Source organism: Sander lucioperca, chromosome 17 (assembly GCF_008315115.2).
Source record: "Sander lucioperca isolate FBNREF2018 chromosome 17, SLUC_FBN_1.2, whole genome shotgun sequence".
Taxonomy (NCBI): Eukaryota; Metazoa; Chordata; class Actinopteri; order Perciformes; family Percidae; genus Sander; species Sander lucioperca.
In genome coordinates this window covers 20,812,830-20,827,829 of record NC_050189.1, presented here as the reverse complement: position 1 = coordinate 20,827,829, position 15,000 = coordinate 20,812,830, and the positions used below count along the sequence as shown (strand labels likewise).

At 39.1% G+C, this 15,000-nt stretch overlaps 2 protein-coding genes and 1 long non-coding RNA gene across 4 annotated transcripts in view; all 3 read left to right on the top strand.

The window, feature by feature from the left end:
* Positions 1-4,915, top strand: part of LOC116035198 (high mobility group protein B2-like) — a 19,962-nt gene extending 15,047 nt beyond the window's left edge. The window contains exons 5-6 of one of the 2 annotated variants that reach the window (XM_031278175.2): positions 3,064-3,285; positions 4,601-4,915. In XM_031278175.2, the coding sequence (XP_031134035.1) occupies positions 3,064-3,192 (129 nt within the window). In that variant the 3' untranslated portion in view covers positions 3,193-3,285; positions 4,601-4,915. Of the gene's footprint in view, positions 1-3,063; positions 3,292-4,600 lie in introns of both variants that reach the window. The other variant, XM_031278173.2, reaches the window with a different exon arrangement.
* LOC116034141 (hemicentin-1-like) overlaps positions 1-15,000 on the top strand; it is a 1,482,957-nt gene that overhangs the window by 355,597 nt on the left and 1,112,360 nt on the right. The gene's annotated exons all lie outside the window — the stretch shown is intronic.
* LOC118493577 overlaps positions 1-15,000 on the top strand; it is a 151,623-nt gene that overhangs the window by 87,859 nt on the left and 48,764 nt on the right. The gene's annotated exons all lie outside the window — the stretch shown is intronic.

The window sequence follows — 15,000 nt, the reverse complement described above, 5'->3', positions numbered from 1 at the left end:
ACAGACAGACACTCAGACAGACAGACAGGTAGTCAGAGAGACAGACAGACACTCAGAGAGACACAGAGACAGACAGGTAGTCAGAGAAGCTGCCCTACGAGGAGAAGGCCCAGAAACTACGGGAGAAATATGACCGGGTGAGATACACACTCACAGACAGACAGACAGGTAGTCAGAGAGACAGACAGACACTCAGAGAGACAGTAGGTCAGTTTCCATCCCCTCCTCAGTTGAATTAGGTGAAGCTGGTGAAGAGCTCGTGGTGATGAAGCTGGTGAAGAGCTTGTGGTGATGAAGCTGGTGAAGAGAGTTTCCATCCAGCGTCTGTACAGCCAGTAGAAACCTGGAGGTATGACATCACATCCTGTTTAGGGGTCAGACTGGTTTATGGAAATAATCTGAGACATCTGAAGGTGTTTCCGTTCATTTTCTCACTGAATCAACAACATTCAACATAACGTTTGGGAACAAAGTCTCTCTATACAAGATGGATGGCTGAAACGAGTATCCGGTACGGATAAAGCACTTTATCTGAGTACGAGTATTATACGAGTAATACGAGTCAATATCTGTGGTCCGATTGAATAAAGATCCTCATTGGGTAGCTGAGTGTGTCTGAGTTCTGTGATAGGCTAGTCGTCACAGAGCCCCTCCCCTACACACACACAGTTATTGATCATAAAAAAATTAAAAGGTATGTTGAGTATGAAAACTCTTGTTCATTACATTTTATCATAATTCAACCTCGTGTTGTATTCATTGTTCTTGTTCTGTATATAGTTTGTTATCGTGATCTGAAGCTCAGTGCTGATGCTGTCATGTAGATAGTTTTATAATCAGCAATAAATATAACTATTTCTGATCAACCCAGATCAATTGCATGCTTAAAATAACATACCGCTTAAAGCCCCGCCCATTTAAAGACAAACCGACCCACGTCAGGGTTAAATCCGCCCACTTCTGGGTTAGGCCCCGCCCAGTCAGAGTACAGATACAGATCCAGATCATTCATATGGTTAACAGATCCAGATCCAGATCATTGATATGGTTACCAGATCCAGATCCAGATACTGCTGTACTGGCTCATCTCTAGTATTTTCTTTCTTGGGGGTGCTCTCGTTTCATAGCTCTTTCTAACTTGTGTAGTGTAGTGATTGTGCTCCAGACAACAATGCAGATAATAGTATTGTCATCAGTAAGTGTCCGCCCAGTCTAACCCTCAACCCATTTTCAGTCCAGTGGGGTAAAGCTACGGCACATTTTCAACACCAGTAAACGATGCAAGGCAGTCTCTCTGCTAACAGACTAGTCCTTCAGCTTTACTGCATGTTTCTCATCAGGAAGCTGGAACAGAATGGCTGCCAGCAGAGTCTTAGCAGTGCATTTTCAGCACAGTATTAAATATATAATATAAACTGTTCACATTGTACAATTCAAAAGAACCACTCAATGCTCAGTTAACTGTTCTGTATTGTAAAATACTAAACAAAGACAATAACTCGTCTCCTAAACTGTGTTTAAGGCTTCAAAGATGTAGTGGCTCTTTGTTTCCATGTAGTAGAGACCAAAGTACTCACAGCACTCCCCTACCTCCTGTACAAACACACTGAAGAGACATTTTAAGATACACCTGAACAAAACGATCAGTAACAAGTTCTGGAACTTGATTGCCCTCACACAGTGATTTGGCTCTTAAAAAGGTGGAGTCAGTTCTGGAGAAAGCTTGCTGTTAAAATCAGTGACTATCACCTCACGATCCCCTACCTGTCTGTAGTGTGTGTGCATTAATCCGTAGCCTAGGCTCTGTAAGTCAGCATGCTGCTAGCTACGATGGCCTCTTTAACATACCAGTTTACAGAGCCCAGGCTCTGTATTCACAGCTGCGTTTTTTAAAGGAACACGGACTTATTGGGACTTTATCTTATTCCCCGTAACCCCAGAGTTGGACTAGTCCATACACACCCTTCTCATCTCCGTGGGTGCTGTAAGGCTGTCTGACGGCTCCAGAGGCAGAAGCCCAGCACAGATCCTGCAGGTGAATGGTTCCAGTCATCCTACTGCTCCCAATAAGGGACTAAATAACTCCACATGTTCCTGTTTACATGTTGTGATTTGTAGAGTCACAGCGTGTACAAATAACGACACACAGCCATCTTCTAATGTAAACATACTGGGAACTATATTCTCAGACAGGCTTGTTGCAAAGCAAATCACTCCGCCCAAGTACTATATTCTTCCACCTGAGAATATAGTTCCCGATGCTCCGATGGGCCTTTGGCGGAGGGTCTGGTCCAGCTCAGAAAGGTGGAACCTGCCTTATATTTTCCCTCCGGCACCGCTGAGAGACGGCTCTCTTCTTTGAGACATGTATCGCTGTCTGATCACCTTCCATTTACTCCGCAGGACGTCCCGCGGCTTGTCCTAACCTTTGTTGGTCATTTCCTTCACGAGTTCCTGATAAATTATGGCATTTCTTAGATTTTTGCTATCAAAAATAGCCGTTATATTTTGCTCGTAAATTAAATTCAAAAAGTCTCTGGTCTCCTCGTTGGTCCACTTCCATCTGTCTCTGACCCCGCCATGTGTGCAACAGAGAGGAAATACTGGGCAGAAATGAACTACAACTTCTTCTTCTTTGTTTTTTGGCAGGTTGCAACCATAAAATGACCTAAAACTTAATCGCAATTCATTATTTATTCAGCAAATAACGTTTATCACATCAGCCGTATATCGATCAAGATCAGATCTGATGAGACTGAACGTATTTCATTTGAGTTGATATTCATGAAATTCAATCAGATTTGACTGTTTCCATGAAGCATTTTACATTCAATATATCACTTAGTTCAGATAGACACGTGGATGGAAACATAGGTAGAGAGACAGACACACAGAGAGAGAGACACACACACAGAGAGACAGTAGCTGTGTCTCCATCTAGGTCCAGAGCTGTGTGAAATGTGTCTCAGTGTAAACTACTCTCAGCTCTGAACCCTTTGGTGGAGAAGGTGTGTCTCCCAGGACAACATGTCTCAATGTGTCCTCTCTTTCTCCGTCCTGCAGGACATGGTGGCGTACCGTGGGGGGGGCGCCCCGACGTACCCCAGGAACCCCGGCTCTTCAGCTCAGGGAGGAGAGGAAGAGGAGGACGACGAGGGGGAGGACGAAGACGATGACGACGACGACGAATAGACAGAGACAGACAGACGGATAGAGAGACTGTGTGTGTGTATCTGTGTGTGTGTGTGTGTGTGTGTGTGTGTGTGTGTGTGTGTGTGTGTGTGTGTATTGGTGTGTGTATCTGTGTGTGTGTGTGTGTGTGTGTGTGTGTGTATTGGTGTGTGTATCTGTGTGTGTGTGTGTGTTGGTGTGTGTATCTGTGTGTGTGTGTGTGTGTGTGTGTGTATTGGTGTGTGTGTGTGTTTCAGGCCACCATGGAACAAACCATCATGACTTCACGTAAACATACACGCCCACTTTCTAAAGCCACGTGGCGTGTTACCTGGACGCAGTCTGAGCTATTAGCGTGTCTGTCTACGCTGGATACAGCGGACAGCAGTCTGCAGGGTCACAGCGTAGACATACACGCCACGTTCTAAAGCCACGTGGCGTGTTACCGCGAGGCTACGGTTGGGTTTAGGAAATGTGACACATGGGACATGATCCCCGGTCTCCTGGGACCCGATCCCCGGTCTCCTGGGACCTGATCCTGGTCTCCTGGTGAAAGTCCTGTGTTTGACCCATCCACCCCCCCGACCAACCTCCCTTTCATACTACTCGCTACGGCGTCAATTCACACACAATCACAGGGTAATGTAAGTCAATGGAGGCCACACGGCGTCCATAAACACGGTAAAACGGGAGTCTGCGTCTTGATACCAACGAACTGGCGTGTCAGACATACACCTCTCCATGACATCAGTCTGACCACAGAGCCGTATCTGGGACCTCAGCAAAGGGCTCGCGTGATATATGATTCCTGGCCGGCCAGTCACTGAGGGTCGTTTTGGGCGTTTGGTTTCCGAGCCGTCTGGTAGTTCCTGTGCCCGTCGGGACACTGAAGACATTTTGTAAACACGTTGCAGCCACGTGATAGTTAAACCATGAATATGTGGTTCTCTAAATCTCTGTCGTAGCTGGAGAAGGTGAGGGGCTGGGTGGGTTCCTCCACACGTCTTAAATCATGTTATTACCATGTTATTATCATGTTATTACCATGTTATTATCATGTTATTACCATGTTGTTACCATGTTATTATGTTATTCCTGAAGCTGACCGCTCGCTCTGAAATACACACACACAGGACCGCTGAGAGTGTGTGTGTGTGTGTCTGTGTCTGTGTGCATGTGTATATCTGTGTGTGTGTGTGTGTGTGTGTGTGTGTGTGTGTGTGCGCGCGTCTGAGTGTATGTGTGTGTGTATGTGTGTGTCTGTGTGCATGTGTATATCTGTGTGTGTGTGTGTGTGTGTGCGAGTCTGAGTGTATGTGAGTGTGTGTATGTGTGTGTGCGCGTCTGAGTGTGTGTGTGTGTGTGTCTGTGTGCATGTGTATATCTGTGTGTGTGTGTGTGTGTGTGTGCGCGTCTGAGTGTATGTGAGTGTGTGTGTGTGCGTGTGTGAGATCATCAGATGTTAAACTGTCCGACACCAGAGGGCAGTAGAGTAACCCCCCTCTCCCCTTCCTCACTGTTACCATGGTTTCCCTGCACCCCCCACGCCCTCCTCATCCCCTCTGTGTGTCACCATGGAAACCCCTAACCCCCCTCCCCCCCTCCTCTTCATCATCTTCTTCTTAATGTTGTTTTTTATTTTCTTACTGGAGGTTTATCAAGTTTTTCTGTTGATTCCTTGTTCACTGTCAGCTGTGTAGAAACTTCAACTTTTATAATAAAACGACCAACTGAGGGAAAAACACGCCGTCTCCGTCTCTACTTTACCTCAATATCACGCCGTCTCTACCTCAACATCACGCTGTCTCCGTCTCTACTTTACCTCAACATCACGCTGTCTCCGTCTCTACTTTACCTCAACATCACGCCGTCTCCGTCTCCACTTTACCTCAACATCACTCCGTCTCCACTTTACCTCAACATCACGCCGTCTCTGTCTCTACTTTACCTCAACATCACGCCGTCTCCGTCTCCACTTTACCTCAACATCACTCCGTCTCCACTTTACCTCAACATCACGCTGTCTCCGTCTCTACTTTACCTCAACATCACGCCGTCTCCGTCTCCACTTTACCTCAACATCACGCCGTCTCTACTTTACCTCAACATCACGCTGTCTCTGTCTCTACTTTACCTCAACATCACTCCGTCTCTACCTCAACATCACGCTGTCTCCGTCTCTACTTTACCTCAACATCACGCTCTCTACCTCAACATCACACCGTCTCCGTCTCTACTTTACCTCAACATCACGCCGTCTCCGTCTCTACCTCGACATCACGCTGTCTCTACTTTACCTCAACATCACGCCGTCTCCACTTTACCTCAACATCACGCTGTCTCCGTCTCTACTTTACCTCAACATCACTCTAACCCTAACCCACACTTTATCAGATTTAATCCCACTTTATTCACAACACTTAACCACATTTATCTTTGTGGAGACAGATGTGTCCATTGTTTCAGAGATCAGCAGTCTGACTGCGGTGTGTTCAGGTGCTCCTCTGATAGTCTGAGTTTCAGAGATCAGCAGTCTGACTGCGGTGTGTTCAGGTGCTCCTCTGATAGTCTGACTTTCAGAGATCAACAGTCTGACTGCGGTGTGTTCAGGTGCTCTCCAGTCAGAACGTCTGTAACCATTAAACATGAGACTGTTGCTCCTCTGAGACCCTCTCGTCTCCCCTTCACAATAAGAGCCCAGTGGACTTGTCCCTGCCATCTCCCCTTGATTGATTGATTGATTGATATCTTTTATTTTGAACATGTAAATAAAATAAAACATTAGAAAACAATAGTAATAAAAAAAAAGTTAAAAGATAAAACTCCAGTACTTACAGACTATTTACACATGCCAAAAGGAGTAGGAAGAAGTACACCTGATGTACTCCTACCCCTTTATACCCTTTCTACCCTATTAAATGAGTTAGCTACAAAACAAGAAGTCTACAGAGATAATGAATCTGTAATCAATGAAAATATATATTCAGAAGTTATATTCACATTCATATATATACCCATACACAACAAACATTATACACATACTACAGATTGTTCAGTATCAGCCCAGGTTATTAACTGCACTGTGTTACTCTGTACCTCTGGAATATAATTTCTTTGAACATCTTTTTGAATTGGAATATGTTTAGACATTGCTTTATTCATTATTTAGTTTATTCCACAATTTAGTGCCACTGACAGATAAACAGAAACTTTTCCTGGTAGTTCTAAAACTGGGAGTCTTAAAATGTGACTTTCCCCTTAAGTCTCTTTCAGAAAATCTTTTCTGTATGTTGCCAGGCAACACATTGTTTCTCACCTTGAACATAATTACTGCTAGGTCAAGTAATTTTAATGCTTTAGACTGTGAAAATAATGAATTGCTGTGTTCCAAATATCCAGTGTTATGAATTATTCTTATTGCTCTTGTTATAATTAACGATTTCAATGAATTTTGATGTGTCTCCCCAAACCTCTACACAGTAATTCAAATACGGTAACACCATTGAACAATACAAAATGTGGAGTGATTTGGAGTCTAAAATGTGCTTTGCTTTAGCCAAGACTGAAATACTTCTAGACAGTTATGTTTGGATATATTTTATGTGAGATTTCCAGCAAATCTTGTCATCTATAATCACTCCAAGCAATTTAACTTCATATACTCTTTCTACATTGACACCTTCTATCTGTAACTGAACTTGATTGATTGATTTACAATTGCCAAATATCATGAATTTGGTTTTACTCACATTTAATGATAACTTATTCGTGTCAGACCTCTGTTTAATGTTTCTGAATTCTGAAGTGATGATGTCCAGGAGTTGCTGTAAATTCTGACCAGAACCAAAGATGTTTGTGCCGTCTGCAAATAATACAAATTTCATTAATTCAGATACTTTACATATGTCGTTTATATAGCGGATAAATAGTTTAGGTCCCAGTACTGACCCCTGGGGGACACCACACGCAACGTCCAAACATTCAGATGTATAATCTCCCAACTTCACAAATTGTTGCCTGTCTTTTAAATAACTGCTTAACCAATTCATCACTATCCCCCTAATCCAGAGCCGTTCAATTTATTAATTCATATTTCATGATTAATTGTATAAAATGCTTTTTTCAAATCAATACATACCCCAACTCCATATTTTTGTCTGTGGAATTTGTGATTTCTTCAATGAGATCAGTTAAAGCTAGTGATGTTGAACTATTTTTCTGAATCCATTTTGACGTAGGGCTGCAACTAACGATTATTTTCATAGTCGATTAATCTGTCGATTATTTTCTCGATTAATTGATTAGTTGTTTGATCTATAAAAATGTCAAAACATGGTGAACAATGTGGATCAGAGTTTCCCAAAGACTAAGAGGACGTCCTCACATGTCTTCAGTTAACTGTCCCAGAGGAGAGAAGATACTAGAAGATCTTCAGTTAACTGTCAGAGGAGAGAAGAGACTAGAAGATCTTCACATTTAACAAGCTGGAATCAGAGAAATCTGATTTATTTTAATAAAAAAATGACTCAAATGATTAATCGATTATCAAAATAGTTGGCGATTAATTTAATAGTTGACAAGTAATGGATTCATCGTTGCAGCTCTAATATTGACTATCAGTAAGTAATTTGTATTTATCTATGAATTTGTCCAATCTGTCATTGAAGAGTTTTTCCAGAATGTTTGAGAATTGAGGGAGTATAATAATAATAATAATAATAATAATAATAACTAGAGAATGCAATTCATGCCTTCAGCATTCACACCAATAATAATAATAATAATAATAATAAATAGAGTTTAATAGAAGTCTAAAGTCTAAAGTATGAAGTCTAAAGTATAAAGTCTAAAGTATGAAGTATAAAGTATAAAGTCTAAAGTATAAAGTATGAAGTCTAAAGTATAAAGTATAAAGTATGAAGTCTAAAGTATGAAGTCTAAAGTATAAAGTATGAAGTATAAAGTATAAAGTATGAAGTATAAAGTCTAAAGTATAAAGTATGAAGTCTAAAGTATAAAGTATGAAGTATAAAGTATAAAGTCTAAAGTATAAAGTATGAAGTATAAAGTCTAAAGTATGAAGTCTAAAGTATAAAGACTAAAGTCTAAAGTATAAAGTATAAAGACTAAAGTCTAAAGTATAAAGTCTAAAGTATAAAGTATGAAGTCTAAAGTATAAAGTCTAAAGTATAAAGTATGAAGTCTAAAGTATAAAGTATGAAGTCTAAAGTATAAAGTCTAAAGTATAAAGTATGAAGTCTAAAGTATGAAGTCTAAAGTATAAAGTATAAAGTCTAAAGTCTAAAGTATGAAGTATAAAGTCTAAAGTATAAAGTCTAAAGTATAAAGTATGAAGTCTAAAGTATAAAGTATGAAGTCTAAAGTATAAAGTATGAAGTCTAAAGTATAAAGTCTAAAGTCTAAAGTATAAAGTCTAAAGTATAAAGTCTAAAGTATAAAGTATGAAGTCTAAAGTATAAAGTCTAAAGTATAAAGTATGAAGTCTAAAGTATGAAGTCTAAAGTATGAAGTCTAAAGTATAAAGTCTAAAGTATGAAGTATAAAGTATGAAGTATAAAGTATGAAGTCTAAAGTCTAAAGTATAAAGTATGAAGTCTAAAGTATGAAGTCTAAAGTATAAAGTCTAAAGTATAAAGTATGAAGTCTAAAGTATGAAGTCTAAAGTATAAAGTATGAAGTATGAAGTCTAAAGTATGAAGTCTAAAGTATGAAGTCTAAAGTATAAAGTATGAAGTCTAAAGTATAAAGTATGAAGTATGAAGTCTAAAGTATAAAGTATGAAGTATGAAGTCTAAAGTATGAAGTCTAAAGTATGAAGTATAAAGTCTAAAGTATAAAGTAAAGTATAAAGTATGAAGTCTAAAGTATGAAGTCTAAAGTATAAAGTATGAAGTATGAAGTCTAAAGTATGAAGTCTAAAGTATGAAGTCTAAAGTATAAAGTATGAAGTCTAAAGTATAAAGTATGAAGTATGAAGTCTAAAGTATGAAGTCTAAAGTATAAAGTATGAAGTATGAAGTCTAAAGTATGAAGTCTAAAGTATGAAGTATAAAGTCTAAAGTCTAAAGTATAAAGTATAAAGTATGAAGTCTAAAGTATGAAGTCTAAAGTATAAAGTCTAAAGTATAAAGTATAAAGTATGAAGTCTAAAGTATGAAGTCTAAAGTATGAAGTCTAAAGTATAAAGTCTAAAGTATAAAGTATAAAGTATAAAGTATGAAGTCTAAAGTATAAAGTCTAAAGTATAAAGTATAAAGTATGAAGTCTAAAGTATGAAGTCTAAAGTATAAAGTCTAAAGTATAAAGTATGAAGTATGAAGTCTAAAGTATGAAGTCTAAAGTATGAAGTCTAAAGTATAAAGTATGAAGTCTAAAGTATAAAGTCTAAAGTATAAAGTCTAAAGTATGAAGTCTAAAGTCTAAAGTATGAAGTATAAAGTCTAAAGTATGAAGTATAAAGTCTAAAGTATAAAGTATGAAGTCTAAAGTATAAAGTATGAAGTCTAAAGTATAAAGTCTAAAGTATAAAGTCTAAAGTATAAAGTCTAAAGTATAAAGTATAAAGTATGAAGTCTAAAGTATGAAGTCTAAAGTATAAAGTCTAAAGTATAAAGTATAAAGTATGAAGTCTAAAGTATGAAGTCTAAAGTATAAAGTCTAAAGTATAAAGTATGAAGTCTAAAGTATAAAGTATGAAGTCTAAAGTATAAAGTATAAAGTATGAAGTCTAAAGTCTAAAGTATAAAGTATGAAGTCTAAAGTATAAAGTATAAAGTCTAAAGTATGAAGTCTAAAGTATAAAGTATAAAGTATGAAGTCTAAAGTATAAAGTATAAAGTCTAAAGTATAAAGTCTAAAGTATAAAGTATGAAGTCTAAAGTATAAAGTATAAAGTATGAAGTCTAAAGTCTAAAGTATAAAGTATGAAGTCTAAAGTATAAAGTCTAAAGTATGAAGTCTAAAGTATGAAGTATGAAGTCTAAAGTATAAAGTCTAAAGTATAAAGTCTAAAGTATAAAGTCTAAAGTATAAAGTCTAAAGTATAAAGTCTAAGGTATAAAGTCTAAAGTATAAAGTATAAAGTCTAAAGTCTAAAGTACAAGGTATAAAGTCTAAAGTATAAAGTCTAAAGTATGAAGTATAAAGTCTAAAGTATAAAGTATAAGGTATAAAGTATAAAGTCTAAAGTATAAAGTATGAAGTCTAAAGTATAAGGTATAAAGTCTAAAGTCTAAAGTATAAAGTATGAAGTCTAAAGTATGAAGTATAAAGTATGAAGTATAAAGTATGAAGTCTAAAGTATAAAGTATGAAGTCTAAAGTATAAAGTATGAAGTCTAAAGTATGAAGTCTAAAGTATAAAGTATAAAGTATGAAGTCTAAAGTATAAAGTATGAAGTCTAAAGTATAAAGTATGAAGTCTAAAGTATGAAGTCTAAAGTATAAAGTATAAAGTATGAAGTATGAAGTCTAAAGTATAAAGTCTAAAGTCTAAAGTACAAGGTATAAAGTCTAAAGTCTAAAGTATAAAGTCTAAAGTATGAAGTATAAAGTCTAAAGTCTAAAGTATAAAGTATAAGGTATAAGGTATAAAGTCTAAAGTATAAAGTATAAAGTATGAAGTCTAAAGTATAAGGTATAAAGTCTAAAGTCTAAAGTATAAAGTCTAAGGTATAAAGTATGAAGTCTAAAGTATAAAGTCTAAAGTATAAAGTCTAAAGTACAAGGTATAAAGTCTAAAGTATAAAGTATAAAGTCTAAAGTATGAAGTCTAAAGTCTAAAGTATAAAGTATAAAGTATAAGGTATAAAGTCTAAAGTATAAAGTATAAAGTCTAAAGTCTAAAGTATAAAGTCTAAGGTATAAAGTATGAAGTCTAAAGTATAAAGTCTAAAGTATAAAGTCTAAAGTCTAAAGTACAAGGTATAAAGTCTAAAGTATAAAGTATAAAGTCTAAAGTATAAAGTCTAAAGTCTAAAGTCTAAAGTATAAAGTCTAAAGTCTAAAGTATAAAGTATAAGGTATAAAGTATAAAGTCTAAAGCAGAGAGACCGGCCTGTAATTTGTTTGTTGTTTATCTCTAAGTTATAACGTTTGCTGTTTTTATTTCAGTTGGACATTTACCAGTTAGGAATGACTAATAAAAAATATGAGTTAATGTTTTGAGATTCCCTCAATTACATTTTTTACTATCTTGATATATATTTCATTACCATCAGCGGATGCTTTAGTTTTGCATTTCTTAACAATGTCTATTATTCTTTTTCTTCTACTGCTTTAAGAAGCATTGAACATTGATTTCAGTGAGATCATTATATCTGTTATCGATTATCTGCAGAATAGGAATTTTCCAGCTAAATCTGGTCCAACATTTGCAAAATATTTATTAAAATGATTGACCACGTCCTCCATATTATTAATGTTCTTTTCATTGAAATACTGCGGATAATTAGACTGTCTCGTGCCCTTTCTTATAATACTGTGTAGTATATTCCATATACCCTTCATATTATTTTTATTATTATCTAATAGTTTACTTTAGTATTCTCTCTTACAAGTTCTCATAATCTTAATTAGCTTATTTTTATATTTCTTATATTTATTTTCTGCTTGTATAGTTCTGTGTTTAATAAATTCTCTATAAAGTGTATTTATTTTACAGGTATTGTGTAATCCTTTTGAAATCCACGGTCTATCACTATATTCTTGTTTTCTGCAATATTTTTTATCAGATAATTCTATTCGTAGGAATTCACCATATACTTTATCAATATCTTTTTCCTGATAGATTATTTCCCAGCCTTGTGAAAGCAGATCATCTCTCAGTGCAACCACAGACTCTTCTGACCCGTCTGAATAGAGGTTTGGTGCCTTGTGTCCTGCTTTCAGTGGTTCCTAGCCAAATCTTTTTTAATTTCTGTTATTAATTTCCCATAGTAGCATCAAATAGCTGTGACGTGGCAGAAGTAACGATGATACCCAGATATCTGACGCCTGGATTAGTCCATTTGGACTTGAATTGACCCTCTAAACCTGCAGGACTTTGACCTGAGAGCATCACAGCTGCTGATTTAGCCTCATTGGTCACGATTCACTAGGACAGGAACCCAAGAGAAGACAAGGACAAGGTACCCTAACCCTAAGGACAAGGTACCCTAACCCCAAGCACAAGGTACCCTAACCCCAAGGACAAGGTACCCTAACCCCAAGGACAAGGTACCCTAACGACAAGGTACCCTAACCCCAAGGACAAGGTACCCTAACGACAAGGTACCCTAACCCCAAGGACAAGGTAAGCTAACCCTAACCCAAGGACAAGGTAAGCTAACCCTAACCCAAGGACAAGGTAAGTAGAATGAAAATGAAAGGTTAAAGAGTCTTTATTTGGCTTTGTACGTGGAAGCAGGTGAGTCCAGCTGGTGAGGCAGTGGGTGGAAGTGGGTGAGCTGACGGATAGATGCAGATAAATAATGATGGTGAAGCAGACGGCCAGGCAGAGGTGGAGAAAATGTCTCAGGTCACAAACCTGCAGACAGAGGAACAGGAGGCAGATTAGCAATGGTACAACGTCACAAACCTGCAGACAGATGAACAGGCAGATCAGCAACGGTACAACGTCACAAACCTGCAGACAGAGGAACAGGCAGATCAGCAATGGTACAACGTCACAAACCTGCAGACAGAGGAACAGGCAGATCAGCAACGGTACAACGTCACAAACCTGCAGACAGAGGAACAGGCAGATCAGCAACAGTACAACGTCACAAACCTGCAGACAGAGGAACAGGCAGATCAGCAACGGTACAACGTCACAAACCTGCAGACAGAGGAACAGGCAGATCAGCAACGGTACAACGTCACAAACCTGCAGACAGAGGAACAGGCAGATCAGCAACGGTACAACGTCACAAACCTGCAGACAGAGGAACAGGCAGATCAGCAACGGTACAACGTCACAAACCTGCAGACAGAGGAACAGGCAGATCAGCAACGGTACAACGTCACAAACCTGCAGACAGAGGAACAGGCAGATCAGCAACAGTACAACGTCACAAACCTGCAGACAGAGGAACAGGCAGATCAGCAACGGTACAACGTCACAAACCTGCAGACAGAGGAACAGGCAGATCAGCAACAGTACAACGTCACAAACCTGCAGACAGAGGAACAGGCAGATCAGCAACGGCACAACGTCACAAACCTGCAGAACAAACTCCTCAAACTGACTAACTATACTCTAGCAGACATACTGGTGAGGCTAACGAGAATGGATGTCAGGTCACGGCTTAGCTGATGATCAGGAGTGTGGGTGTGTGGGTGGTTGCAGATTCTCCCGCCTTGCTTCGTCGCCAGGCAACCAGACAGGGTGCGTTCAGGAACTCCCAGAAAACACAGACTCATTGGCGAAAAACAGGAACTGAGGCAGAAAATGAACTGAGGAGGCGGGATTGATCTCCTGATATCCACCAGGCCTATCAGCGAGCTGGAAGGGTCACTCATATATGTTAATATATCATCTGAGAATAATGATATTCTGTGTCCTTCATCCCTCCTTCCCTTTATATCTTCATTCTGTCTTATTGACTCAGCCAGTGGTTCAATACTTGCAGCAAAAATAATATAATATAATAAAGGACTCTGACAGTCTCCTTGTCTGACTCCTCTTTTAACCCTTGTGTTGACTTCGGGTCACATTGACCCGTTTTCAATTTTTGTTTTATATCAGAAAATATGGGACGTAGAAATAAGCACTGAAAATGTGTAGAAGAAAAATTTAACAATTTAAGAGCTGTGATACACCAACCAGACGGCCGACCGTCGGCAGTAAAGCCAGTCGGACTGATCGGTCGGGTCCCCGAGGTCCAAAATATGCCTCAGAACTCACGGAGGAGACGCCGACTGGAGCGTACGCTCTGCACGTAATACGTCTCCATAGCAGCAGGCGGCGCTGCTCTGTATTGTTTCCATTAACAGTCTGATTATTTACCAGAAAATGAAAACCGGCAGCTGATTGGACGAACGCATCACGTGGGTCTGGTTTCTCCAGAAATTCACAGCCAGACTGTCATGGCGGCTCGTTCAGAATACGATCTCATATTGGACTAAAATAGTTCACCAAAACGTGTTTCTGAAAACATTTGAGGAGAGAAATAGGCCGTGCAGCTGCTGAATCTGTCTTCATTTCAGATCAACAAAGGTCAGTTTAACAGATTTTACTCAGATTTTGAGAGGAGCCGAGCCGACCGCTCCTCAGGTGGAGTGCTGCTGCTGCAGGTCACGTCACGTGTAGAGATGTCAGGTGGAGAGATGAGGAAGACTGTAGAGATGTCTCCCTGACGGCCATGTATAAGACGTTCAGGTGAGACTACTGTCCCCCTCGACGGCCATGTATGAGACGGTCAGGTGAGACTACTGTCCTCCTCGACGGCCATGTATAAGACGGTCAGGTGAGACTACTGTCCTCCTCTACGGCCATGTATAAGACGGTCAGGTGAGACTACTGTCCTCCTCGACGGCCATGTATGAGACAGTCAGGTGAGACTACTGTCCCCCTCGACGGCCATGTATGAGACGGTCAGGTGAGACTACTGTCCTCCTCGACGGCCATGTATGAGACGGTCAGGTGAGACTACTGTCCCCCTCGACGGCCATGTATGAGACAGTCAGGTGAGACTACTGTCCCCCTCGACGGCCATGTATGAGACGGTCAGGTGAGACTACTGTCCTCCTCGACGGCCATGTATAAGACGGTCAGAACATGCCAACTGTAGTACGTCTGTAAGACCTGAGTCCTCTACCATGCTGACAG